This window comes from Chaetura pelagica, unplaced genomic scaffold (assembly GCF_000747805.2).
Source record: "Chaetura pelagica isolate M959 unplaced genomic scaffold, ChaPel_1.0 scaffold251, whole genome shotgun sequence".
In the NCBI taxonomy this organism is placed as follows: domain Eukaryota; kingdom Metazoa; phylum Chordata; class Aves; order Apodiformes; family Apodidae; genus Chaetura; species Chaetura pelagica.
The window spans coordinates 850,953-877,905 of record NW_009952271.1 but is presented as its reverse complement, the minus strand read 5'-3'; the positions used below and the strand labels follow the sequence as shown (position 1 = coordinate 877,905).

The window sequence follows — 26,953 nt, the reverse complement described above, 5'->3', positions numbered from 1 at the left end:
ATTGAAAAATTATTAACATAAATGTAAGATGTTGACTGATGTATGCACTAACAGCATCTGACTTTTAGCACTGGCCTTGATTACACAGGAGATGGAGCAGCCATTACAATTCAGAAAAAAAATAATAAATCATTGTCAAATTTTGTAGCAATTTGTTTCAAGCCCATATTTGAGTTGATAGCCTCCACATTTGTATGGTTAAGTCATTGTTGCTGTGTTTCCTCACTGTGACCCCGATAATTTTTTCTCCCTTCATTTGCGGGTCTTTAGGATGGTGTGAAGGTTCATTCCTGTACCCCTATACAGAATCACTCCCTCTAGCTGCCTTTTCTAGCACCATTACACTTAAAAAAAATAAAATGCACAAACAACAAGCAGTGACAGCGGCGACTCTTCAATTGTCCAGGATGAATCAGGGCAGCATGCTAAAGAAAGGTACGTGTAAATAGCTGGACATGGTACACAGGCCAAGCTCCAGCAGACTATATCCCTTTCTGAGCATTACTTTCCATCCCCCATCCAAAATACATGCATTAGAATGTAGTAAAACCTTCTAGAAACATCTCTTAGCCAACTGCAGACTTTTCTGTTGCCACACAAGTGCAAAAAAAGGGGCAGGATGTGAACCTGTATATTTTCAAAACTTCGTTTGGTGACAGAACACAAAAGGAAAAATTCCTACGTATACACATTAGGTCTGTCTCCACTTTTATAAAACAGGAATAAAATGGGAAAGTGCCATGTTTATAGTTCCTAATTGAAGTTTTAATGTCCTTTTGACACAAAAAGGTATATACATATCAGTTACGTAACCTTTTTTTTTCCCCAACTGGACAAGTGTCAAACCCTTTAGATTTATAGGGCAAAACAAGATTGGTCAGGAAAGAATTGTTCCTATAATTGGTAATCTGACACTCTGTCCTTTTGCCACTTAAAAAAGTCCTTTTTTTTCTTTTCAGTTTATTCAAGTTTGCCACTCTTCATGGTTGGTTTTTTTGTGTATTTTTTTTTATCTCGGATAAAAAAAATATTCAGACTTTTGTAATCTGTGTATGTTGATCTTCATCAAAAGGTTCATTCTCTGGATCAGAGTCAGTGGTGTCAGAATATCTATAATGATCAGGTTCATTGTCACTAACATCAGGTGTTACAGAAGTTGAACTGCTAGCCTCTGGATTTGATGGTTCTTCTACAGTTTTTGTGAAAAATAGCTTCACCTGGGAAAGGAAAAAGCAACATTTAAAAAGGGAACCTGGACTTTAACTGAGGACAGGTAACAATGCAATTTTTAACAGCAGGGCTACTTAGGCTACACTGAACCGTGTAAGTGCCTCTCTCTCTGCTCTGGAAGGAAGGAAAGCAAAAACACTTCTGAGGTTACTCAGCCTCTCACTGCCATCTCCAGCACAATGAACAACTGGCAAAACAGCAGGTTTTTCAAGCCCTGCTGAGGGCTATTCTGCATATCTGCATCAACCACTGGTACTCCTGGGTTACAGCAGTAGGACATGCCCCACTGAGCTTTTCCACCATCCTATCTGCTAGACCTCTGCAAGCACAAAGAGATTTATGGCAGTAAGAGTGCACAGGAATGAACAAAACACTAACTGGTGCCTTGCTTGTGTTGAAAGCCTGATCCAAGCAACATTCCAACAAGCAACTACGACCATCACCTTCAAACAAGCACTGGCAGCTATTGGGTCCAACTGGTATTTTTTGAGCAAGTTAGAAAATGTTAAAATTCTTTTAAAAACTCTTAAAAATGCCTTTTCTACTTTTAAGAACATGGCAATGGCTCAGCTCAGAGGTGAAGCTATTCCCTGAATTCCAGGAATTACCATGTACAGCTCAGAGCTCATGGCAACGCATTTGGTACAGGATAGATGCTCCCTGAGCCTCTGGGTCTCCCACCACCCACCTCTAATGGCTTTGATCAATACCTGAAACAACCCAAAGTCTTTACTCCCAGTCTCTCAGCATCTCCTGACTTCCCCCAAAGCAGAGAAGCTTAGAAAGCTAGAAGCTTTGCTAAGTGGTGGCAACATGAAAACATGAATGCAATCTCCACAGCAGATTCAGATGGTTCCTCCATAAGGCAAGACAGACAAATCAGATCACATCATGCAGCTTTTCAGCTTTGTTTACACATAACATATACTGACCTTGAAGTTTGGAGAGAAATATCTGTTGGCTTTGTCTTTATTTGCTTTGTCTAGATCGTTTTTTGTTAACGTAAGGATTAAATATTCCTTATCATTATCTGAGCGCTCTGTACTGAAAATACCATCAAGTTCCTGATCTGCAACTAGACTTCCATTTTCTACTTTGTCTGAATTTTCATCCAGTCCTATGAAGAATGTATTTACCCAAAAGTGAAACATTTTGTCCTGGAGGAGGAAGAACACAAAGAACAAGCTTGCTTTAGTATTCACTAGTGGCACATTAATTAGATTAATGTCATCATCTGGTCAAAAACACAGGGGTAGTATCAGACAAAACTTGTTTGGGCAGCAGAACATCACTGGTTACATTGCATGCAAAGACATTTTTGCCAGTTCTCCTAGACAATAGGCAAAACCCTACATTAATCAAACTCAATTTTAACCAATTAAGCTGTCAGAAAAGTCACTCCTTATCAAAAGTTGGTTTTAAAACAAGCTACTGTACCTACAAAAAAAAAAAAGACAGTAAAATAAATGTGTATAAAACTGGCAAACACGTGGCATAAAGAGATTTTTTTTGCTCATACCGTGCCAAGCAGTAGCCAAACCCAACAGACAACCTGTGCAGACCAGCTCAAGTGAGCAATTATTTATCAACAGAAACATTCTCCCCCACAGCTTCCTGCATAACAGAACACTCACTTTGATACAGAAGTAGGTGTAACAGAGCAAAACCACCCTGTAAATTCAAGACCCCTATCCTAGTGGATTCATCACTGCTTTATGGGGATGGTTTCTATCAGTCAGATGTTTGCTGACCAGTACTGCCAGAAAGTCAGACTCTGAAGGTGCCTGCTGGCCTACCCAACACAAGTTTTTAATGAGGAGATGAGGCACTGACAGCTTAAGCATATTCAGCTTCAGCAGAACTTGACAGATGGCCATCAACAGCTGGAGAGGTACAAGTTAGATTACCCACCATAACACTGCAACAAGTACACCTGTACAAAGGGGCAAAATATAAAGGTAATGGTGATTTTTACAAGTCACTGGACAACGGGCTAATCTCAGCCAGTATATTCCATGCTTCTCATGAGGAGCAGCAGGGTCATACAGGGTACCTATCTCCACATGTGCTACTGAACCAGCAGCAATGTTTTCCAGTCTTGGCACAACAATCTCTTAAGATGGCATGGTCAGGAACCTCACCTTTAAGCTCTCATGTCAGTAGCTCTATGGGATACCCTGGATACTCCTGGGACCCCCATCACTTGCCATACTTCTGTCAGTCAAGAGTTGATGTTTTCAAGATCAACTGCCATTAGCAAGTTGGTCCTGCTTTAGCACATGAAGCACTTCTTCTAAAGCTCTGAGCTACCTTTACTTCCTCTTTACAAAGGAAACCTCCTGTTTTACTCTGATTCACGTTTCTCAGGCAAAAGATCCAAAACTTAAAAGGCCAATCTTCCTACAACAGTCAGGATTTCTGCATTTCTGTTAAGGCTGCAAGGGTGACAAAGCTAGTACATACCAGAATCTGATATGCCTTGATAGCATACAAGACCAGAACACAAACAGAGCTAATTAGCATATTTTTGTTTACTAGAGAGATTTCATTCCAGTTTCTTACTGGAAAAGCCAGGTCCTGTCCCATCTTCCTAGCTGTTCACCTCTGTGGGTAAGCAGAGGTAGAACCCAAGTGGGCTCCGGTGTGTCTCCTGTGAGCAAACCTTCTGCTGAAAGCCATTCGGCACCAGCAAAATATCACATTTTCCTAGGTCAACGAGAAAGGGGCAGGGAAGTGCTGAACTACTACTTAACTCACATCCTTCTTCCTCACAGGTTCATAAAAACAGGTAAGCACACAAATACTGGGAATTGAGGATTGTCTGGTGAAATAACTTCTGCCTTCACCAAAGCTCAGTAGAATAATTTTCAGTATCTGAGGTAAAGCATATGAAACCACTTCCACCTTGGGTGTGTTCCTGTAAGCACCCAAAAGACCACCACAACCCGTAGGAAGCGAAAGGACAAAGACAAAACCCAAATAATTAAGTCAGAACACTCTGCTAGTTAGTTACCCACTTCAACACATGCCCCTCCAGTACCTTTGGGAATCAAGTTCATCTACCAGATTACCATACTGTAATCACAGTTGTCTTGGGAGACTAACAGATGTTTGCCTTTGCCACCAAGTCCTTTTGAGCCACTTTATCCATGAAGAAGCCTTGCTGAATCTGATCCATGCAAGGCAGCGGTTGGTAGGTTCTTTCCAGGCCCAATCTGCTCATACACTGAGCACCCTCTTCTTCACTAACACTCAGAAACAGTTTTTAAAATGCCAAGGCAAAAGGGTTTATTCTTCTGCAATGCTCCAATGAGTCACCACCCTGCCTGCTGATGCCTCATGAAGAAAGTGGCACCCACAAAGACACCTTCAGGGTAACCTAGTCCAGCATCCTCCTGTATCTAGATGAATCTCTCAAAAGATGAGATGTTACTCCCGACGAAGCAGAAGACCAGTTAAGTCAAAAAAATAACCAGTGGCATCACGTTTCCAGCTACAAAACAGGAGGGATTTGGAGTCCAGGTGCCATCTGCAATGAACAGGAAAATCAAGCCTGAGCTGATGTTTCCAGCACCCAACAGCTCTGTAAGAAGGTGGATATACCTCCTGCAGTCTCACCTCTGGTGAAGAGGCCATCCTTCCAGTGAGGTTTAGAGAAGAATGCATTTCCATCCCATGACCACAATTAAAGGGAGATCCCACACCTTGTAGCTAGCACAATGGTACTGCTATGCTTCATCCTTCTTCAGGACCACAAGGCAGAAGCAGCAAAGCACCTTGAGGCTGCTCCTCAGTGCTGCCCATGGCACCTCCAGAGAGGTCAGCAGAGGAGAGTACAAAGCTGGTGAACACGCTGCAGCAGATGGAAAAAGGCTTATACCAAGAGAGCTGAAGCAGATTTGGAGGAAAGCAGTGCCAGAGCAAACAAGGCCACTGTTTGTAAACCAATGCCAGCAGAAGCAGAAGGCATGGTCTTGTCATGCCTCACCTTGAACTTCATCTGGTGGAGCAGAACCAGAAAAGATTTACTTGACAATTAAGGGCCTGCCTGAACAAGCAACTGCAGGGACTCTGCTTTACTGACAGTCTGGAGAAGACAGATGATAAACTTCTCACTAGACATCTTTTAATCTGTTTTCCTTGGAATCAATCTGCAGAGGTCTTCAGGGACTCAAACTAAACAATGCAACTTGGCCAAGCTGGTCATTTATCCTTTTATCTCTCTCCAGCTTTTTAAAGCATCAAGTTATTTTCCTTCCTTTTCCCACTACACTAACTTAATTAGCTTAATAAACTAAGTTTGTGGGTACTGGAACATGGCACGGCCACTCAAATTAAGGGAAGACTTGGTCATGTTTTTTGGAATTAGTTCTTAAAAGCTGGTAATTATGCCACTGCTTTAACTGAAAATCAAAATTCAGGCAAAGTGAGGATTCAGCCAGATGCAGCTAAAGCATCAGGCTCCAAGCTACTTCATGGGAGACAACAAAGGAAGTTGACATAATATGGGCCAAGGACGGGAATTTTAAAAATCAAGGCATGAACTGAACTTGGGCTTTATATAGCAAATCAGATACCAGATCAAGTGCTCACAGGGACACAATCCAATGAATAGGCTTCTGAAAGCAACTATTAGCTTGAGGCTTTTTTTTCAATGTGTTTTGCTTCACTTCCAGTTACATCACAGACATCTGCCTTAAGTAGAAAAAAAATAAATGGCAGATGTTTCTTCCCATAACCAAATCTGCCTCATAAAATCTACAGTGCAGTATCAGACACTTGAGACAGAAGCTGATTTAATCACACTGTTCTGACATCCAATACTTACCCCTACCATGTGCAGTTCTCAGGCTGACAAAAATATACTTCGCTCTAGAGCCTGTAATTGCAGACTGAGATTCAAACCCAAGATCATTTAAGACATCAGCTATGAGTTCCCATATACTCCTAAAAGTTTAATTTTGCAGAGATATCTGCAGGTCTTTGTAATCACTTTGCAGCACCAGCTAAGGCTTTTGGAGATGCTATCCAGCAATGAGAAGATGGTGTTCCAAGATGTTCTCTACCAGCCTTACAGCCTTCCCATAGTCAGGGCTGATGGAATTTCTTTTATCCTTTTCAGATCAACAGACGAAGTCTTCTAACATTTTCAGAGCTCATTCTTCAGTGTTTGCTAAACAGTAATCCCCTCAAGTCCTCTTGAGCTGTGCAACAGAGCTTCTCATCTATCCAGACTCAAGAGATGAAATGGCCTACTCAACAGCTTGACCAGTGCTGGTCAGCACTGCCCACGCTAGAGTCAGGGCATAAACCACCAGTGACTCTTACCAACAATACCAAACCTGTCCACACCAACATTTCCCTCTCATCTATATTGGGAGAAGACTCCTGAAAAAGCTCTCCACCCTCAGGCTTTGCAAACAGGAAGATGATATCTTCTGCAATATTTTTAAACAGACTCTCACTGAACCAAGTTATATAACAAAACTCAGAAATACTTTAAAATGATCATGTCAGGATCAGTAACAAGAAGAAAAAGGCTTCAAAATGATCCATGGAAGCAAACCTAGAGAGACTACAAGCAGCAGCCTGAGATGAAACAAGCTACAAGCCAGAGAAACAAACAAAAAAAGCTCAGAAAACCTTAAAAATTGCTAATTTCTATCCACCAGAAATTCCTACATAACTGTTCTTGAACCTCCACTCATTTTGTTCTCCTATGAGCATGCATTTAATTCTTGAAAGGAAGGAGCTACATCATACAGAAGAAATAGACCAGGAACAAAGTAAACAACTTCATCAGAAAAGAAAGGACCAGAAGTTGTGAACTTACTGAGGCCAAGTGGCACAGATTATGGAAGAGCTGACATAGGGTAACTTCCTCAAAGCAGCTGCTCTCCTTCCAACGTCTCACTAGCAGCAATAACCCTTTGGCCAAGGTCAGCTCTCACTGGCCACTGAATTTGCTTAAGTTTTGCCATTAAAAAACAGGAGAGTTGACTGCTTTAAATTTCACATTCACACTGCAACATTAAGTGCTTAAAGTCATTTGCCATGCAAATTTCATTGGTTTCATGAACAATCATTTTATCCAAGAGCAGCTTGATCAAAGTTGAAGAGGACCCTCCATACTAGAGAGCTCTGCAGATAGTGCTGCTGTTCTCCAGAAGATTCAGAAATTTGAAAGCAAGTCGAGGTGAGCAAATGTGGAGCACTTCATCTGAGATCAGTGGTATCAAACACCAAACTAGACCCAGCAGGAAAACACAAGTTTCCTTTATCTCCAGAGATGACACATGGCCATTCTCCAGCCTGAGGCCTGGAAGGGATTGAGAATTACACTTTTAATTCATGTTATAAGGAGCTTTTGTTAGGTTTTTTACGGAAAGTTAAAACGCAGACTGGTAGATGTGATGCCTTTAAGTGCATGCAAGAAAACTTGTTTAGCAGCTACCTATAAATCTGCTAACAGAAAAGCTTGGAAGAGCAAGAACCAGTGACCAGCAACAGATCTGTCACTCCAGCTTTCATAAATACACGTGAATAAACCAGACCCTCTGAAAGATAAGATACTGTTACTCCTAATTATGCTGTTCCTTATTAATTACGTGATCACTGGTGGCGATTCCAAAATGCAACACGCTTCCACAGTGCAAGGCCCTCTCTTTTCAGGTTTTGAGTACAAACTAGAAAAGGAACGGGCACAGATGTGAACCCCTTGTACAAAGAAACGTAATCAACTCTGTGCCAAGGTAGGTTTTCTGCCACAAATACTCACCTGTGCCCTATTCCCATCTTAGTCAATTCATGTAACAAGTTGTCAAAAGGACCATGTGGAAGGATCTCCTCGAGTGCCAAAGCACATGTCAGAGATGGAACATTTCACCAATTCTCAACATAAAGACCTCAGCAATGGTTTCACAGAACAGGTTTAACCCCAGAGGATCCACAAACTCTGTCCCAGATGCCTTCAAGTCGTGTCTATATTTACAGTAGAGCTAACAGAGGTGGTGGTCTTACTAGAACTGGGTAACATCATAAAACTACCTTATTTTTACAGATCTTTGAGGCAGATATCAAGGCGGTTTCCTCACACAAGTTTTCCGCCTAGTGATGGGACAGTTTCTATCTCTCAGAAAAACTTACGTATGAAAAGAGCAGCTTTCACATCTCAGCATTTCTTGGCCCTAGCAGCCTAAAATCACTGAGAAAAGGAGCACCTCTGCACTACAACCCACAGAACCTGAACAGTCAGGGGACCTGATAAGGACAGGCAGAAATTACAAACGAAAAAATATCCGCCAACTACTCAGAAACTACAAAGAGATTCTTAAGAAATGAAACCATAGCTGATGTAACACTCTGAAATGAAACTAGAGTAACAGGCTCGCTGCATTTCTGGAGACAATACCAGACTCTCTTCAAGACAGAATTCACATTCCAGAAATGGTCTGTGATAATGAGGAGCTCTAGTTGATGCTGTCGCTGGATCTTGGTGCTCTCTCTACAGGTAAATCAAACACAGGAGTTTGTTCCTGGTGCTACAGAGCCAAGATCCAACATCTGAGCTCAGACATGGGAAGTACAGCACAATGTTTCCCACACAGTCCATTTGTAAACCATGTGTTACTGAAGACAGTCAAGAAACCACAAATTCACAGTTAAGATAGGACAGAGACTGGCTAAAACAGGCAGGACCTTGTCTCAGATGTTTGGGTTTTGTTTCATCTCCTCCCTGTATCCCTCATGTCTAGCCCACAGTACTTATCTGGGTGCTCCTTCTCAAAACTGGCTTCCCAAGCACTGCAGTATTAAATATTATTTTAATGTTGACTTAAAGTAGAATTTCTACTTTTAAAATGCTCTGCTTTCCAGTTCTCTCTACTGCATACAGCTGCATCGATCAAATCAAACATCTCATTAAAGAGGCAGAAGAAGATATTCCCATTAAGAAACTGTTTGAAAACTTATGCAGACAACAGAACACAACATTTTCAGCTAGTAAAATTTCACCATTAAACTAATTAACAATACCTTGTAACTGAACAAGCCCACAAAACAGTGTGCTTGTGTATTTACACACACATCTGGTAGGTACAATCTGCGTGCAGTTATAAGAGACTGTGTTCTCATCACTCCCAACCCACTCTAGTATTTTTTCATTTTAATGCTTTGCCTGTAACACAGGATTCATTCAATGAATGCTCTCAAGTTTTATAACATTCATTAAATATTGAACAACTACTCATAAAGAATTTTAAGCAGTAAATACAAAGGTAACTGAATCAACATGTTCTCAACCTCACCCTTCCCTTGGGTAGGTACAAACTAGCTCCACAAGCATCAGAACTCACGAAACCCAGTGATGAAGAATCCACCTTTAAGATCTTACTGGCTTGGGTGTCAAAAGAAGTTCTAGATTAATTTTTTCCACAACTGTGACACTGATAAAATTCTCAGCTCTGAGGGAAGTCTCTGTCTAACATCAAGGCAGTGCAGCTGGGAACCAAGAGATGGCTGAAGAGATTGCAGAGGTACTTTTACAAAGTGCGTATGGACATAATTATCTTGGAAATGCAACAAAATTTGAGAGAAATGAGACAACAGCCCACAGACAGATCTTTTGTGCCTGCTCAAACCTTTGGAAAATGTATCAGAGAAAACAGTTGGAGTTAACTTGCTCAGTATGCAAGTCTATTTTTAGAACCAGAAGGTTTCTTCCTCAATTAGATTACTCACTACTACCCAAACGATTGCAATACACATCCAGTATGATTTCTATCCAACCTTTGTACTTAATCTCACCAACTCTCAAATTATCCAGCTTTCATTTTGTGGTAGAGTCTCTCTCCTTGGGAAAACCAGACATCAAAGAATTAAAGGTTGTGATTACAAATCACTGAAGAACAACTGATAGCCTTGACAACATTTTCTAGGAAAGTGAAAAAAAAAAAATGACAACCAACCTTTTTCAACATCTTGTTCTGTTTGTGGAAAAATTCCACTTTGATATCACCACATACTGGCAAAGGCTGAGGGAATTCAAAGTACATATACTTGTCTTCACGTCTTGAGGGTCCTGAAGGGGAGGTGAATATCTTGACTTTTAGCTGGTACACCACAAACTGAGGATCTGCATGGCAAAACAGAGCATGGCTTTGCAAGAAATGCCTCGAGGTGTCAAAAAGCACAATGTTAGTATCAGAAACACAATCATGAGCTATGATTACTTTGAAAGTTAAATACGTATCTATTAAGAGTTAAACATGGCAGGACAAACTTCACTAGGTGTTACTGGAAACAACCTCACAGATTCCTGTCCTTTGTAGGAATACTTTCAGACAACCACAGCATTCCTATAGAGTTTCTCTTTCTTTTTTGTATTAGAAAAAATAACTTCTTGACTCTTCCTTGTGTACTGCCTCTCATCTCTGTATTATATGGACATAACTGGGGGGTTTTATTCTTGCTCATTTCTTCTTGGCAGAATGAGAGGGCATGTCAGCACAAAGTGAATTCCTACTCTTACAGAACTGTTAAACAAACCAAAACAAGGACAAAATTAACATTCATTCACAAACCGACCAGCACCACCAGACCATGCAGACACAGACTGGGAGGCTACCCTGTAAAACACCATCAGCAGAAAAGGGCCAGCCATGGTGTAACTTTCCAAGTTAAATCTGCAGGATAACAGCTGAAGTTATGAGGGGCTTTTAGTGAAGCCTAAGCAGAATTTTTCCAGAAATATTAAACTTATTTGTAGAAGTCTTTCTGCATATGCTCCTTATTTCTCTGTCGGTATCAGATGCAGACTGCTCTCTACCATACCCTGAAAGCACTCCTCACCAACCACCATCCTCACCAAGCACTGTCCCCACCAAACCCACCCACACTATCTTGCTGAATAGCCTGGCTATAAAACTGCTACTCATCTTCAAAACTTCAGAGTCATAAAACCCTGCTGGGTCAGTGACTTGAGAACAGAGGGAAGATAACAAGAAAGTCAGACTTAAAAGTTACGTGTTGGTAAAATGACTACCATTGCATATAACAAGACTGAAGAAATAACACAGGCCATTGCTTTCATGTTCTGAAACCCCCAAAATGTAAAATATTGCAGTCCACAAAGATGCTGAACTTGGTAGTTACTCTGTCTTCTCAGGTGCTTAGCAGATCTGTTGTTTATCCCACCATCCTACTGTGAAAGCAGCATGCTAACAGCCTGGCATGGACAAACAAGCTAATGCCCTCATGAGCAATCCGTGCCTGTAGCCTGATTTCACAAGGACAGCACAGTTTATCCAGAACATTAAATACGTGGTAATTGCAGAAATCTGTAACCTCCACACCTCTACCCTAGAGGCAGGGGTTTTTTGGCAGAGGCTCCTCCTCTCCTCCTCCTCTTGTAAACACAGCTAGCCTGACAGGTTGCATGATTGTTTCTTATGTGCATTACATGTTCAGGTACTGTTATAACAATATTGATAGTGCATTTTAAATCAAAGCCACAGGAGGCACTGAAATTAATGACACATTGCAGTAATCCCCATAGCAAAGACTTCCTCCACTAAAAAAAAAACAAAACACCACAACACCAGGCAGTTCCTGCCCTGCAACATAGCCCATAGGAGGAGAGAAGTGAATTCATATTTACACTTCAAAATTTCAAGGAATCTGCTGGTTCTTACTCATACTGTGTACCAGCAAACCAGACTAATCATTTACAGGTGTATTAACACTTTGTAAGCCTCCAATTAACAAAAAGTTTCTTCCAGAGCCAATGAGATATTTACCAAGTTGAATCATTCTTTTTAAAAGAAAAAAACATTATGGGAAGTATGATGTTGCTGCATTTGAAGCCAACATGTCATTAAGCAAATGTTTTTTGGCAATTCATGTTTCCCAAGAGTTGCTGTATTAAGAAGAAAAAAAAAAAAAAGCTTTTAATGAAACTAAGGAGCAAGTATCCAAATATATATTTATATATGGCATCACTTAGGTCAAACTGTTAACAATTCCCAATTTATATCAGTGAAACAGCTCTACAAGTTCTTCACAGACCTTAACTTACTACACCTGGGAGGATGCTAGTGGTCAGACCAGATTTTGGAAGGTCAAGTGTTTAATCATGATCTTCTCCTCCCTCAAGATGTGCAGCTCTTTGTGTCACATAACAGAATGGTACCAGTGACATTAGAAACCAAGTCCCAGAGTGCCCCCTTAGGAGAGCTAGGGGAGGTTAGGGATGTGCTGGGTACTTACTGCAAGTTCCGCCGCTGAACATGGGAATTGTTTCAAACATCATCTTGTGGAACAGCAGTGCCACCGGTCTGTAATCCAGGTGATTCTTTAGCAGGTAGCTATAGTAGTACACGTAGCGTCTCTGGCTGGGAATTGTCACTCCCTAAACCAAGGAAAACAAACACCAAAACCCATCAAGCCCGTTTATTAGCACCACTCCCAGAGCTCCTGTCCCTTAGATCTGAATATAGACAGAGCCAAGCAGAAGGGTTTTAGCGCAGTGACTCATGATGACCCTCAGCCATTTCTACATTGTGGAACATCCTGGATACCCTAAGGACTAGCAAAGACATAACCCACCTACAAACCATCCCTAAAGTCAGCCTCTGTACACAGTCCCCTTTTCACAGAGTCACAGAGTGGTGGGGTTGGAAGGGACCTCTGGAGATCATCCAGTCCAACCCCATCTGCCACAGCAGGTTCACCTAGAGTAGGCTGCACAGGATGTTGTCCAGGCAGGTTTGGAATGTGTCCAGAAGTGGAGGCTCCACAACCTCTGGGCAGCCTGTCCCAGGGCTCTGTCACTTGTCACAGTAAGTTTCTTCTTTTGTTTAACTGGAACCTCCTGTGCTCCAGCTTGTGACCACTGCCCCTTGTCCTACCACTGCACACCACTGACAAGAGTCTGGTCCCATCCTTCTGACACCCACCCTTTAGACACCTCCTGACACCCTTCCCTGGACAAGTATTCACACCTCTTGCACTCATCCAGCAGAGCATTTAAGAGGAAGCTGATTGCACACATTAACAGCAGGCAATTAATTCATTACCAACCAGTCCCCAGCACAGAAAAAGCAGGACACTAGTTTTCCAGTTACTTCAGTTCATATTTCCAAACATCTATCTCAAACAATAAGGCAAAGACTGTAGACCTAAGGGTCACTTAAAGATGATTTCATGCTGCTGCTTTTGGTTTTTTTGGGGTGGGAAGTTTCAGACATTAAGCAGGAGACACCTTGAACACAGGAATTTTTAGCACTATCACAAGTTACACTTTGACAGCTGTTTAAGAGGAAAGACTCTAATTTTGTTTGCTAGTACCACTGTATTCAAGACTGATGATACCTTTTAATACAGAATGCCTTTCTGAAATGTCTTCTCAAAAACCAAAGGTGGAAATTAATAAGCCCAATAGCTGAAATTGTGAAATGAAGGACTTCTCAGAGGAATTATAACTCCAAAGTAAACACTTGCTTTGAGAACATACAACTAAAAACCATTTTTATTACTAAGTAAGGGAGTAGCTTTAAAGCTCTTACAGCTAATAGTTTCAAGCAAAAGTGATAAAGATGAAAAGTAATTTAACTCCCTAGAAAATGCATTACATGGTTCATAACAACCCACACTATGTACTTGCAGCATCATCAGGAAGTAAACTTTCATATTAAAACTAAACGTGAAACTGCAATAAACCAGAGGTAACTAAAGGTTTTCATGTAGAAATCTATGAGTATTTTGGTCCCAAAACCTAGAACACAGCATTGCTATAAACTTAGTTGTAATAGCTGCTTCACTTTGCACCAGCCATAAGCTGAGTGGCTACAGTAATGTTAATTGAATCTATTCTGCACACATGAAAGTCAGCTCTGCAGTGTCTGATCCCCCACTACCTTTCCCAGGAGAACAGCACGTTAACAGACTCTCTAGGAACTGTCAGCCTCATCTACCACAACTCTCACTTGATATTGCAAAGGCCTCTGTGAAGCTTCTGCTCCCAGCAGACACATGGGGAGAGCTCGATACACAACTACTCGAGGTTGTTCCCTTGACCTTGCAATTAGACTCATGCTTCCTGTCAGCATGAACTAACCCTCTTGGGACTCACCCTGCCAGGCATATTAATGGCAACAGTGACTTCAGCCATACTCATCTATATACAGCTGTATACAAAACTCTGCAGCTTATGCTTGCTTTAAACAAAGAAAATGTGGGACCTAATTAAAGCCAATTTTCCTTCATCATACATATTTTGGTCCGGAGGGGGGTGTGGGTGTGTGTAAAGGCATTTTCTTGTCCCTAGGTGCAAAGAGCTTTTTGATGCCTCATGTACTTTGAGTTCAGGAAGTCAGTTATGTAAAGGTGTGGGGAAGTGTCAAATCAGAGAGCACCACTTGAGATACAACACTGAAATATTTGTCGCAAGGGAAGAAAGAGCTCGCAGAACCTGCACTGACATACCTGTTTATAAACACTACTTTAAGGATTATATGAAGCACGTGATGCCCACTGTCCACATAAAGATAACCACACAAGTGGAGCTGGAGAAACAAAAATCAACTCTTCCAGGAGAAACACCAAAACAAAGTCACTGGTTACAGACAATATTTACAGGGAAGCTAAACAAGGCTCTCGCTATTCCTGCTTACTAAGTTCTCCCTTACCTCTAACATGCCAGAGGTAGCATGGATGAACACCTGACTGACCTTACCCTCCACACACCAACTTGCAGATATACATACCACCCTCTTCTTAAAAAAGGGAAGCTGAGCCACGACATGCTTGCTATTTCTTGATTTTTGTAGTTTTAATGCTATTTTCTGTGGCTCTTTTGATCATCTCGATCAGCAGGAGCAATCTACAACTGTTTACTCATCACACAGCTTGTTCCTATTCACTATCCTATACTCTTCCCAAAAGCCACAGAGCTTTGATGGGAAACCTTGTCTTGCTCTAGTTTGACATCACAACTATCCTCTCAGCTGCACATGGAGTAACAGCTCCATGTAAAGAGAGCAAACTAAGTTACTTCCAATAAATTAACAGCCACATTCTAACATTCCTTATGTGCCACTTCTGCTCTCAAGAGCCTGCAAATGTGAAGCTCTGCTTATTAGAGGTCTACACACTGTGAAATTAATACTTCATGCAAATATTAGAGAAACACAGAGACCTCTGTACTTGAGTAGGCTGAAAATGGCCTGCCAGGATGATCCCCCTGGGCTGCTCTACCAACATACACAAAGAAATAATGAAGGATGAGCAGGGAACCTTGCTGAAGTGACCTTGCCAGGTCCTACATACAATTACTGCTAAGTCTGTCTACACCACTGACAAGGTCTTAACAGAAAGCTCTTGTAGCCATGAACATAACTTCTCTGAAATGAGATTTTCCCGTTCCCACAAGAAACTAAATGGCAGGCTCTGAGTTGCCAACATCTGGGCTTAACTACCTGTTTATTGGAAAGGGGCATCCAACAACAGACTCTTCCAGCATACATTTCCAGTAGGGACATTCAACAATAATATATATTGTCATGACTACACACCTCCAACCACCACCACAGCAGTTAAAATTACCTGAAGAGATGAACAACTCACCAATTCAGGCAAAACAAGCTAGAACAATCTTCTCATTTGGGCTGAACATGCTGAACAAGAAAGATCACTCACCAACCACCCATTTGATGCAACGAACAGCAGAATGCTATTTGAAAGCCTATTTTAAATAAACTGTCCAGATCTTCTTGAACAGGAGATGGAAAAACCAGACTAGTTTAGTTGTGAATAATTGCTACTGCTGTTTATCATTCAGAACAGCACCAATCCAATAATCTTAAAACCAGATATCACAACTGATGGAAACTGTTTCTTAAAGACACTGACTATGCAAACAGACCTCCAGCAGGAAAAGCATAAAGACATGGGTAGGAGAACAGAAAATAGCTCACCTTCTTGTCTCTGGTCCTTACTTCCCCATAGAAATCCAGGGCTTCTTGAGCCTTTAAAAACTTGCCTCGATGCAACAAATATGCACATATCATTACACCAGTTCGTCCCTTTCCAGCTTTACAGTGGATTGCTGCAACATGATTGTCATCTTCACTTAGCCATTGGTCAAGATCTTCACAAAAAGGTTTGATAAGCTCTAGCTGTGGTGGGTTATGGTCTTCAAAAGGGTACTGTGCAACTGCAACCAGAGGTAGTCATGTATCAAAAGATCAAAAGGAAACAACACCAAGCTCAAATAGACAGGTCAACTTTGTGACAAGCACGCAAGAAATTAAAATGTTAAATAAAGCCCTGTCTTACATGTAGATATGTATATTTTTTCATTCCAGTATCATTCAGCAATACACTGCATATTATATGCATTGCAGACACATCTCTAGCAATACACAGGCAACCAGCCTGCTACATGAACAGACCATTTCACACCACTACTGAAATGAATGGCACATCTTCCACCATAAATTTTCTAGAATTTAAGAGTACATTGGCACAAAGAATAACCTTGTGAAAACCCATTACTCTGTGAGTAATTAAGACTACCTGCTGTGAGAAAACAGAGCCAGACCTCAGTCACTGATCAGACAATGCTGAAAAATTCTGAGCACGGTTGCTGCTGTGTTGGGAACAAACCTCAGAGTTTGCTCAAATGTGGTTTTGGAACTAAAACCTTCAATTTCCATATTAAGAAGATGGTAATCAAAAAAGAAATCTAATGGAAAGCACTTGGAATACTTATGGATTTTTAAGTCAAGCCACTGAAATAAGTCCTTTTTCTTATATGGATATATACACATACTTTTTTCCATCTAGAGATGGAAAGAATTTCAAGTGAGCATGCAGGAAATGAAAGAAATCTGAAGGTAGCAAAAAATAAGCAATAAGCAGAGACAAGCACCCAAAGTTCTAACACCTCAGAGAAGGTGACAGACAATGCTGACTGGCAATCCCATGCTGACTGGCAGAATTCCATTGGGCTGCACTAGTTTCATCAGGAGAATGGCATTTTATAAATTGCACCCCAATTCTCCATTGACAGACAGTCTTGGGATCTTAGAAATACCTGGATCACTGAAACATTCTCATCTAGAAACACCATTTCCTTTTCTGGTCTAAAAATGAATACATTTCTTTTTTGGCAAGTGTTTGTATTTGTTTCATAAGTACTACTCTCTTGTCACACACACACATGAGGCTCCTTTTCAGGGATCCCCAGGGACTTAGAGCAGAAGTGAGTGATGAAGCCATGGAACTGCTGAATTACTGCAGCACAAGTCCAAAGCCTTTTGGAGGGATCCACAAGGACAGTTCACTCACAGGACACACCACCCACTTAATCACCCCGAAGACCAGAAGATAGGGAAGCCTGATAAGGTGAATAATCTTTGCTAAAGAAGCAGCAAAGGTTAACAAGCATGAACACACACTAACGAATTCTTCCAAGTGGAAGACCCAAAGATGATCTCTTTATGCAAACTTCGAGATGTCACTTTTTGCAGCAGATGTAAATGAAAGAAGGAATTTATTTAGAAACCCCTAAGAAAAGAGGCTGTTATGAGAAGCTGCAAATATGTCCATGTAACATTGACTCTGTATCTTAACTACATCCAGCCAGGTTCCCATGAAAAGGAGAGACAAAGCAGTCCTGAAAGAACAGCGTGAAAAATCCTAACTAGTAACAGTATGCTGAAGATGCTAAGATTTGGGATCAAAGGCAAACCTTGCAGTATTTTCTTCCAAGATGGAATGAGCAGCAGACGAAATGATGGTGCAGAGGGATTAAGAGTCAAAAGCAACCTTAGGAAACATTCTGCTGCACAATCTTGAGCAGGTCCTTGAGAGAGTGCAGGTCTTCTGTGGGTTTTGGTTCCTAATGCTGGAGCACACAGCTTGGAGAAGCTCTCCAAGCTCTCAGACATTGCAAGAGAAAACCCATAGCACAAACAGGAGTGAAAAAATATTAAAAGGAAACCCTGTAGCAAAGCAGAAAGCAATTTCCAGCATGGAAGTATCTTGGAAACTGAAAAAATCCTAGACAGAAAGCTAGTGTCCAACAGAGATGCAGAGCATTTAAGGTTTGGTTCTGAATTTTATGCAAGAGCATTCAAGTTGAGTAATGAACTACTATCATGTTTCATGCTAAGTGTACAAATAAGAAGTTTCCTTTGAAATTAATTCACTTCCTTGACTAAAGCAAGTCCTGACTTGCCTATTTGGTTATCTAAGGTAACTAACTTGGGGATGGAAAGAAAAAATGCAACATGTGGCTTCCTACAACAGTGTTGTCTTACGCAGAGGAGCTGTGAAAGGTGCTGTCACCAACAACATTTTGGGCTGCAACTGGCAGTGAAGGGATCTGAGCACCCATAATTAGAACTAAAAGCAAGCATATGTTCTGGACATATCAGAAGTACATCCTTTTCATTTATGCCTTTTCTTACCCAAAGTATTGCTCAAGCAGATGTTAAAATGCTTTTTTTTCTGGCTTGTAAGCACTGAGTGAGGCTTCTGGACACTGCCATTGAACATCATAAGAGCAAATCAGAGGCGAAGATGACTTCAACATGACAACTTCAGTCCTTCTATGTTCAGACATTAAAGCAGCCAATTACATTTTGATCATGTTCTAAACACCTTTTTTACAACTAGAAGGATGGTTTAAAATAATAAGTTAATCCCTTGCTATGACATAGTAGTAGACAGTGAGGCCAAAATTTATTCATCTACTATTACAGACACAGAAGTACTCCTCATCTACCCAGCCATTCTGAAGCACTGCATGAAGAGAAGGCCAAACTCTACTGCTGTGCAGAGATGTTCCTCTGCACCAAGAATAGAGGTCCATCTGTATTTATTTAATACCTAAGGAGTTAATATTGACCAAACAGTTACATCAGTTTCCACTCACTAAGAGTCTGATCAGGAGAAGCCCCTAAAAGCTTCTCCCCTGGTTCTGGCAGCTCAGAATATGTCTCATCTCAAAGTGACATCACATGGAAATTAAACTTCAGGGTTTTCAGCAACTAAAGATTTGTTCCAGGTCTTCAAAAAGTTGTTCTATATGAACAGTGACAGTGGCTTAAGTGTTCCTCATTTTTGTCCTAAGTGATGCTTCTACGTAAAACCCAGACTTCTCCAAGCTTCACATTAAAATTTTACATTAACTTTGTACAATGAATTGAACAGAAATTTCTATATAACCCATTCTGCAAAAATTTTTGCAACACTAGACTTCTGATTGCCTTGTTAGATCTTGATCCAGTTAAGTGTCAGAAACACACTTTTCTGAAGGCATCAGGAATACAGAAAGTTTCTCCATGACTTGAAGCAATCTGACATCATTCTTTGTGCCCAACTCTCCCACATCAGCTCCTCCTTTATACCTTTGTTCAGAAATACTGGTGTTTAAAAGGAAGACATCCTAGACAGCAACAACGTACCTCTGCAGTTAAATTTGGCGGTGTCATAATGTCTTTCAGCACATCTAAAAATGAAAAATAGACAAGAGTTCAAGACAAGACTCCGAGGCACTCCCAACATCTGTCACACCTTGGAACATACAGATTGACATATGGGAAAATCACATATACCCATCACTTTTATGATTTAAAACTACAGCTAGAGTTAACATGCAGGAAAACTGTTTTGTTGCAGCTGTAAAAAGTTGCTCACTAAAATTTCAGTTATTTTACTGAAAAACAATTACTTACCCTACAGTAGTTGTAGTCCATGAGTATGTTTTAGCATCACTCTCAGTGGAGACATTCAGGCAAGTAATGCAATACACTATTATTTTGTAACACTGTGGCATTAACAGCTCCAGCTGCTGGAGCAGCTTTATGCTCCCACACAAGCACTACAAGCTATGACCTTTACCCAGTTGACTCTGACCTCAAAACACATGGTAAGATGCCTCAATGCTCACACAGGTACTCAGGGTGGTGGGGATCACAAGGACATTTTAAAGACCCTCAGCTAGTGCAATCTAAGCAAGCTTGTCCTCCAGCTGCAAGATCACCACATGCAACTGAAAGCACCACTGAGTATTATCTTAGTGATTACTTGTATCAAGCAGATTGTGACAGTGCTCTCCAACTTGGCATTTGTTCTTGAAATTAAACTCAAAATAACCAAAAGGTCAGACAGCCAGTTTTCCCACACACAGACCCTGGAAAATAACACATTTCTGAAGACTTTGGAGTTGCATTCATGTCCATCTCAACTCTCTCTCTATATCATTACAACAGCTAGGAGCACTGCAAACCACACTGTACTAGTCTTGCAGGATTACTTGGCTTGGGACAAACCCCAGTAACTAGATAGACATGATCCCATCAGCAGGGCTCCAATACAGCCAAAATGGCATGCTGGAAGGGAGCAGGCTAGCTCAGATGTTGGGGGTAAGAGGAAAGAAGGCAAGTGCATACCCTCTAATTTTCGTGGCAGCTGCTCTCCACAGCCAAAATGATTTGACCCTGCACACTGCAAGCAAAAATGCAGCTCAGAGAGGAAACGGAAACCAACCCTGTCTAGAAACAAGACAACTCCAGGTTGAAACACAACGACTGGGAGCCATTTAGGTAGAAAAAACCCACCTAGACCTTCAGTTCTGATTATAAGTTGTACGCTTGGTAGGGTTCGAGTACCCACACTGGTTTCAGGACAGGTCTGAACTCCTGTTTCCTTAACAGGTAGGCGACAACTGTCACCTCTGGAGCCATACTTTGAGGCTGACCTGACACCTTCAGACACAGAACTTTTAGGCTCCCACCTGTGTGACTGCTGCATAAAACTGGAGCTTCTCATGTGCTGTGCTGAGCTCTGCCCACGAAGCTCACACAGCAGGGACAGAGGCAGGTCTGCTGGGGTTGCACACACTCAGCGCTTCCCTTTCTCTCAATTCCAGAGCCTTCTCCACTCTAGCCTCTGCTAGGGAAGTCTGGCAGTTTTAACAGCTCTGATCACACTGCTTACACTTTCTCTAGGTCAGAACGATACAGCAAAGGTTGAGTTAGCAGATGGGACTCAAACACACGTTATCTGCACTCAAGCCATGGAGAAAGGTTAGATGCAGTATGGCCCCAAGATGCCTGGAAAGGCCATCAGCTGTGCTGGGGAAAGCCTGTTCCCCGGCAGTCAGCATCTACTAGGAAGCAAAGCAATTAACACAAAGCATCTTACCCAGAAAGCTTCCTTCTTCCTTTTAAAGGAACACCAAGTTCAAAGGTGTAGTAAGAGATTAAAGTCTTCAAAACATTAAAAAAAACCACATATGGGCAAAAAAGCCTTCAAATGTTGAAGTCCGAGGGAGTATCAAGTATCATATGGGACAAAAATTAGTTTTCTTGATACCAAGGATAATAACTGAGCACAGGGAACTCGTTAAGGGAGGACAGTTAACAGAAATATACTGAAGACAGGATAACAGCAAGGGAGGCAATAATTTGGCAGTATGTGAAGTTAGGAGACAGAAGCAGGAGAACATGTTAAAATACAGAGGAATACTGAAGTAGTAGCAAAGGGTTAAAGGAACACATGAGAAAACCAACAAACAAGAAGCAAAATGAAATTCATTGCTCATTCACTGGAAAGTTAAAAGCCAGAATGGGAGGATGAGGCATAACTGACACCATTTAAGCATCAGATCAGAAAAATATCTCTGAATCTTTTTAAATAGAACTGCTCAATACACACATTATTTTTAACTTAATGTAACAGCTACCTTAAGGGAACTCAAACCCCATGACAGTGTTTGAAATAATTCTGAATATAATCACATAGGTCCTCTGAACTCCCACCTCCTTCTTTTAAACACAGACAAAAGGCTGGTTATTTACAAAGGACCAGCTTAATCTAAGGAAATGCTGTTCTCCAAAATACCTGAGGGCTGCAATTTCTTCCCATCTCATGACCAAACATTGCAACAATTCACCTCATAATACCGTGTACTTAATGTAGAAATTTTGCTTGCCTAAAGACAAAGAGAGAACCTGGTGTCTCTAGCCAGGGATATACAGATTAAAAGCTAAGCTTTCCAAGCTGTGCAGTAATGACTTGAAACTTCATTAGCAACTGATCTATCTTTCAGGAAGAAAATCCACGCAGTTGAAAAGGACATTTTATCCTGCTAACATTTTCATCCGAGGGTGAATTTTAGCAAGTTTCACTTGTGATTGTTTTGCAGCCAGGAACTAGGAAAATCAATGGGGGGTTCTTGCCCTGAAAACTGAAAAATTAGATCTTTATATGAAGGACTTGAAGACAGAAACCCTTTGGCACACCTTAGCAAGTTCTTTCCACAGTTGGAAACGCATGTATCAGCAATTTAAATGTCAGAAAGCATTTGTCTCATCACAGCTCTTCTCACTTAAAAATCTGACAGTTGTTCCTGAGTAGGGCTGTGGGATTGGCTTTGGCTTTTTGCTAAAGATGAGGTCTCCAGCATACAGCAAAGGGGAAACTTCTCAAGCATCACCTCCCACAGGAGCTACTTGCTGAGATGCACAGAAGTCTTACTAATCTCTTACTTTCTGACCAAACCTAGAAGTTAACACACAGCAGCCCTTTGTTCTACCTGTCACCTCTCGAGCCAATTCAACGCAAGCTGCTCTGCAAGCCCTGATCCTGTAAGTGATACCAAAGCCACACTTGGCAGAAGCTGATAGCTGAACTCTGCCCCGAGAAGCAGGAGGAAATTCACTTATATCTGTCCTGCTCTGTTTTGCTCCTCAAACCAAGCAGAAGCTCCCAGAGGCTGCTAATACAACCACAGTAGTTAGATTTTACACAATACAGCTCTCTAGGGCTGAGCTCCAGGCTTCAAAGGAAGATATGCAGAGTTACCTCTTTAGAGAGCTGCACTACAGGCAGAAGGAGCCATCAGCTATTCTGGGAAGCATCGTCGTTCCCACCCCTAAGGGCCACCAAACCAGTATTTATTAAAAGGTTAACATTCTGGAGAGCTAAGCTGGAGAAAAAAAAAATTGTAATTGAACTGTATGACAGGTGTCCAATGATTTTATTTTAATGCCTAATTTATTTGCAGATCTTTTTCTGTCCCATCCTACCCCAGGCTTTACAGGCAATTAAATACAATAACTAGTATACAACACTTCTCAGCTTCTAGTATAATTTAGTTCCAAGTTCAAGAAACAGAGCTGCTTGATGCATAATCCTTCAACTAATCCAGAGACTTATTTAGATACTTATTTTTAATGAACGACAGATTACAATGTAATACATTGCTTGGATTTCCATACTAAAGTCATTTTTCCATTAATTGCAGATACTTAGAAACTTACTAATTTAAAAAAAGCCTTAACATATAAGAGAATCAACAGATCTTCAACTTCAGTTCCTGGAAAAAAGTGAGGGGGAGGAAAACCAGGACCTGCTTTCCAACATCAGCTGACATCACCACATCATTTTTACAACTGAAATTAGCCTGAGCTAATCTATAAAGATGATCAATGAACAAAACAAAATCCTTTCTGTAACATGAACAGCTTTACACTTACAAAAGTGAGAAGCAATCACCAATTGATGCAATCCCTTTTTCAAAGTAATAAAGAGGAACAATCAGGAATAGTGAAGAAGTAAACAGAGCCTGGGTACCAACACAGCTCAATGAAAAAACGGGATTATCAAAAGTGTGTCAAAATGAGTTTAAATCATTCATAGGAGTTAAAACTAAAAGGGAACTTAAATATGTTTTAAACTAAAGCAAATTATTTAGAAGATGGTAAACAGAGTAGGAAGAAGAGAGGCCAAAAAAAATCCCCAAACTTACCAAGTGGATTAAATTGAAAAACTAGTAATGAAAAAACGGGAAAAAAAAAAAAAAAAAGGTAAAAACCCCAGGAAAATAATCATTTGGCAATGTCTTCACTGTGGACATTAATACATTAACAGAAAGCCTGCTGTGAATTACTTTTCACTTTTTAATCACATGGTACAAGCTCCAGATGGGCTAGATGCCAAGTCATTTAAAAGTGTTCAAGTAATACACCAGCATTTCTGTTAACCTAGCTCAGCTCCACTAAATGAAGTAACAGTGCCCTCCATCAGGCTTAATTGTTTTAAGAAATGTGCAAAACATCTCTAGCTCTGCTTCAGTACAGCAACAAGCTACTTTCAATCATAAGCTATTTTTAGAACTCAATATTTAGGAAAAACACATCTATAAGGGCATACTTACAGATTGTATATCTTGTAATGGTTTTTATGCTTTGAATCCAAAAACCTTGAGTAGAAGGGGGAAAAAAAAGACATGTATTAATATCCATTGTGGGAGCAGTGACCTTAATTTGCAGAATCTTTAGAAGCACGATCTAGCATGTTCAGTTCTGCACTGCAAGTCCCAGCTGGCCCTGCAGTGCCTCAAAGCCAAGGAGACAGCATCTTGCAAACCTCACTCACACAAATAACCCACTAGTATGAATAAGACTACTTGGCAACTGAAGAGACCAAGATCCAACCTGCAACTGAAATAGTTATTGCATGGATCCATCCGCACTGATTTCTAAGACAGCTGCACATCAAAATATTGTTTATTTTTAAAGCAGAAACCACCAATTACACAGGGTATCTGGAAACACTTGCCATTTCATCATCTTTGCAAAATATTTTGCCACAGAGGTATTTCCAGCAATAAGAAGGCAGTTAAAATAACTTTCGTATTCCAGTTAGAATAGCCATGACAATTTACTTTACTACCAGGTTCTTCAAATGGCCATTATTTGCCACTGGAGTCTGAGGACGGTGGCTGATCATACTCTGGGTTCAGAAAGGAGGAGAAAGACCACTCCACTCCTTCACACTCGCTTCATTTTCATGCTCACTTTGAAACAAAAACTTCCCATGCAAGCCTCTGAGAGCCAAACTGCAAACATGATTCATCAAAATTGCTATGATTATATATGATGTGTCACCTGGCAATGTTCAAGAAGAAATAACATACAAATGTTTACACTTAACATCATCAACAGTGTGTATCTGCACATCAGCCAGAAGGAATTTAATTAGCCATGACAGAACATGCTGTTCAAATTGAAAAGAAACACTAGCTGCTAAAATCCTGGAAAGCTCAAGCAAAAACAAGCTCTGGTTATCAGTCATAATATTCCAGAAGAACCTAGAACAACTCTGGTTACAGTGATGCGTTAAAAGTAAGAACAGATGTGAATGCTCCTGGTGCAACAGTGAGTATGAAATTCCTATTTCATTGGCAAAAATATTCCATGACTCCCACTGGTGTCCTTATTGGCAGACTTCAAGAGATGAAGGAAGATGGTGGATATAACCATTTGCTTCAGGAGATGTCCCCCTGGTTGAAAACACCTTGGGGAGCAAGGAGAGGTGACTGCACTCCCACCAGTGACAGCCACAAGGCCAAGTATGAGCTTTTATCCAAGTATTTTTATAAGGACAAGATTCCATCCCAACCTTCTCAAAGCATCAGTCACAGGAGACAGCCAGCAGTCCAGCTCGTACTTCTCATACACTATTAGCATTACATTTATCAGCTATTCACCAAAGTTCACTGGTGTGTGCTGGCTCAGTATCAGTTGCCCCAGAGCTCAAACACATTGAATTTCTGCATAAAAAGCTCTTTAAAAAAAAATCCCCAATAAAAAGACAGGAGCAAATGAGGGCCTGGGGATTGCAATACGCAGAATGCTGCATGATCACTTTTTGTGCATTATTCTCTTGTAAAAATAGGGGGCAACAAATCTAACTACTTTAGCTCCAGTCACTGCATCTTCATTTGAGGTGATCACTACTCCATTTGATCAGTGTTTATGGATAACTTAAAAACTATAGCCATTCCCTTTACCTTTCTACATATAGCCAATAATCACAGAACCACAGAACTATTTGGGTTAGAAAGGACCTTTAAAGGTCATCTAATTCAACCTCCTGCAGTAAGCAGGGACATCTTTAACTAGATCAGGTTGCTTGGAAGCCCATCAAGCCTGACTTTAAATATCTCCAGGGATGGGGCACCTACCACCTCTCGGGCAACCTGGGCCAATGTCTCATCACCTTCACAGTAATGAACGTCTTCCTAATGTCTAAGCTAAATCTACCCTACTCTAGTTTATGAACACTGCCCCTTGTCCTCTCACTCCCTGCCCTTGTCCAAAGTTCCTCCCCAGCTTTCCTGTAGTTCCTTCAGGTACCAGAATGTGCTCCAAGGTCTTCCCGGAGACTTCTCTCCTCCAGCCTGAATGCCCCAACTCTTCAGAGCAGAGCTGCTCTAGCCCTCGGAACATTTTTGTGGCCCTTCTCTAGACCCACTCCAACAGATCCATGCCCTTCTTGTGTTGAGGGCTCCAGAGCTGGACACAATACAATTTTCCTTCAAACAGCAGCAACTGAAATGGATGCTGTGAATGGAAGAGGGCCTTCAAAGACTACTGCCTACTATTTTTATTTGGACTATTCCTGTGTCACTTACTCAAAGTCCAGCTTTGGCCCTATCCTACAATTTCTAAAGGTGTGCAGTCCATCAGGGACTAACTATTTCACATAGCAGATGCAATGCCCAGATCAACTTACTGAAAGGTGGCTCTGACTGCTGGCACAGAAAGATGGCTAGATAGTTGGAGTGTGTGGGCCAGCAAAAGCTGCTTCTTGTGTGCAAGGATACAATTAGAAACACAACTTCATGCCTCTAAATTTTTACCAGGGA

General features: G+C 41.0%; 1 protein-coding gene across 1 annotated transcript in view; it reads right to left on the bottom strand.

Moving 5' to 3' along the window:
- Positions 1–1,002: 1,002 nt before the first annotated feature.
- The window catches only part of PTEN (phosphatase and tensin homolog), a 28,059-nt gene continuing 2,108 nt past the window's right edge, over positions 1,003–26,953 (bottom strand). The window contains exons 2-8 of the mRNA XM_010007769.1: positions 24,458–24,502; positions 19,701–19,744; positions 16,203–16,441; positions 12,496–12,637; positions 10,197–10,363; positions 2,163–2,387; positions 1,003–1,217 (exon numbers count right to left, since the gene is read on the bottom strand). Coding sequence (XP_010006071.1) covers positions 1,032–1,217; positions 2,163–2,387; positions 10,197–10,363; positions 12,496–12,637; positions 16,203–16,441; positions 19,701–19,744; positions 24,458–24,502 — 1,048 coding nt within the window. The 3' untranslated portion in view covers positions 1,003–1,031. The remainder of the gene's footprint in view (positions 1,218–2,162; positions 2,388–10,196; positions 10,364–12,495; positions 12,638–16,202; positions 16,442–19,700; positions 19,745–24,457; positions 24,503–26,953) is intronic.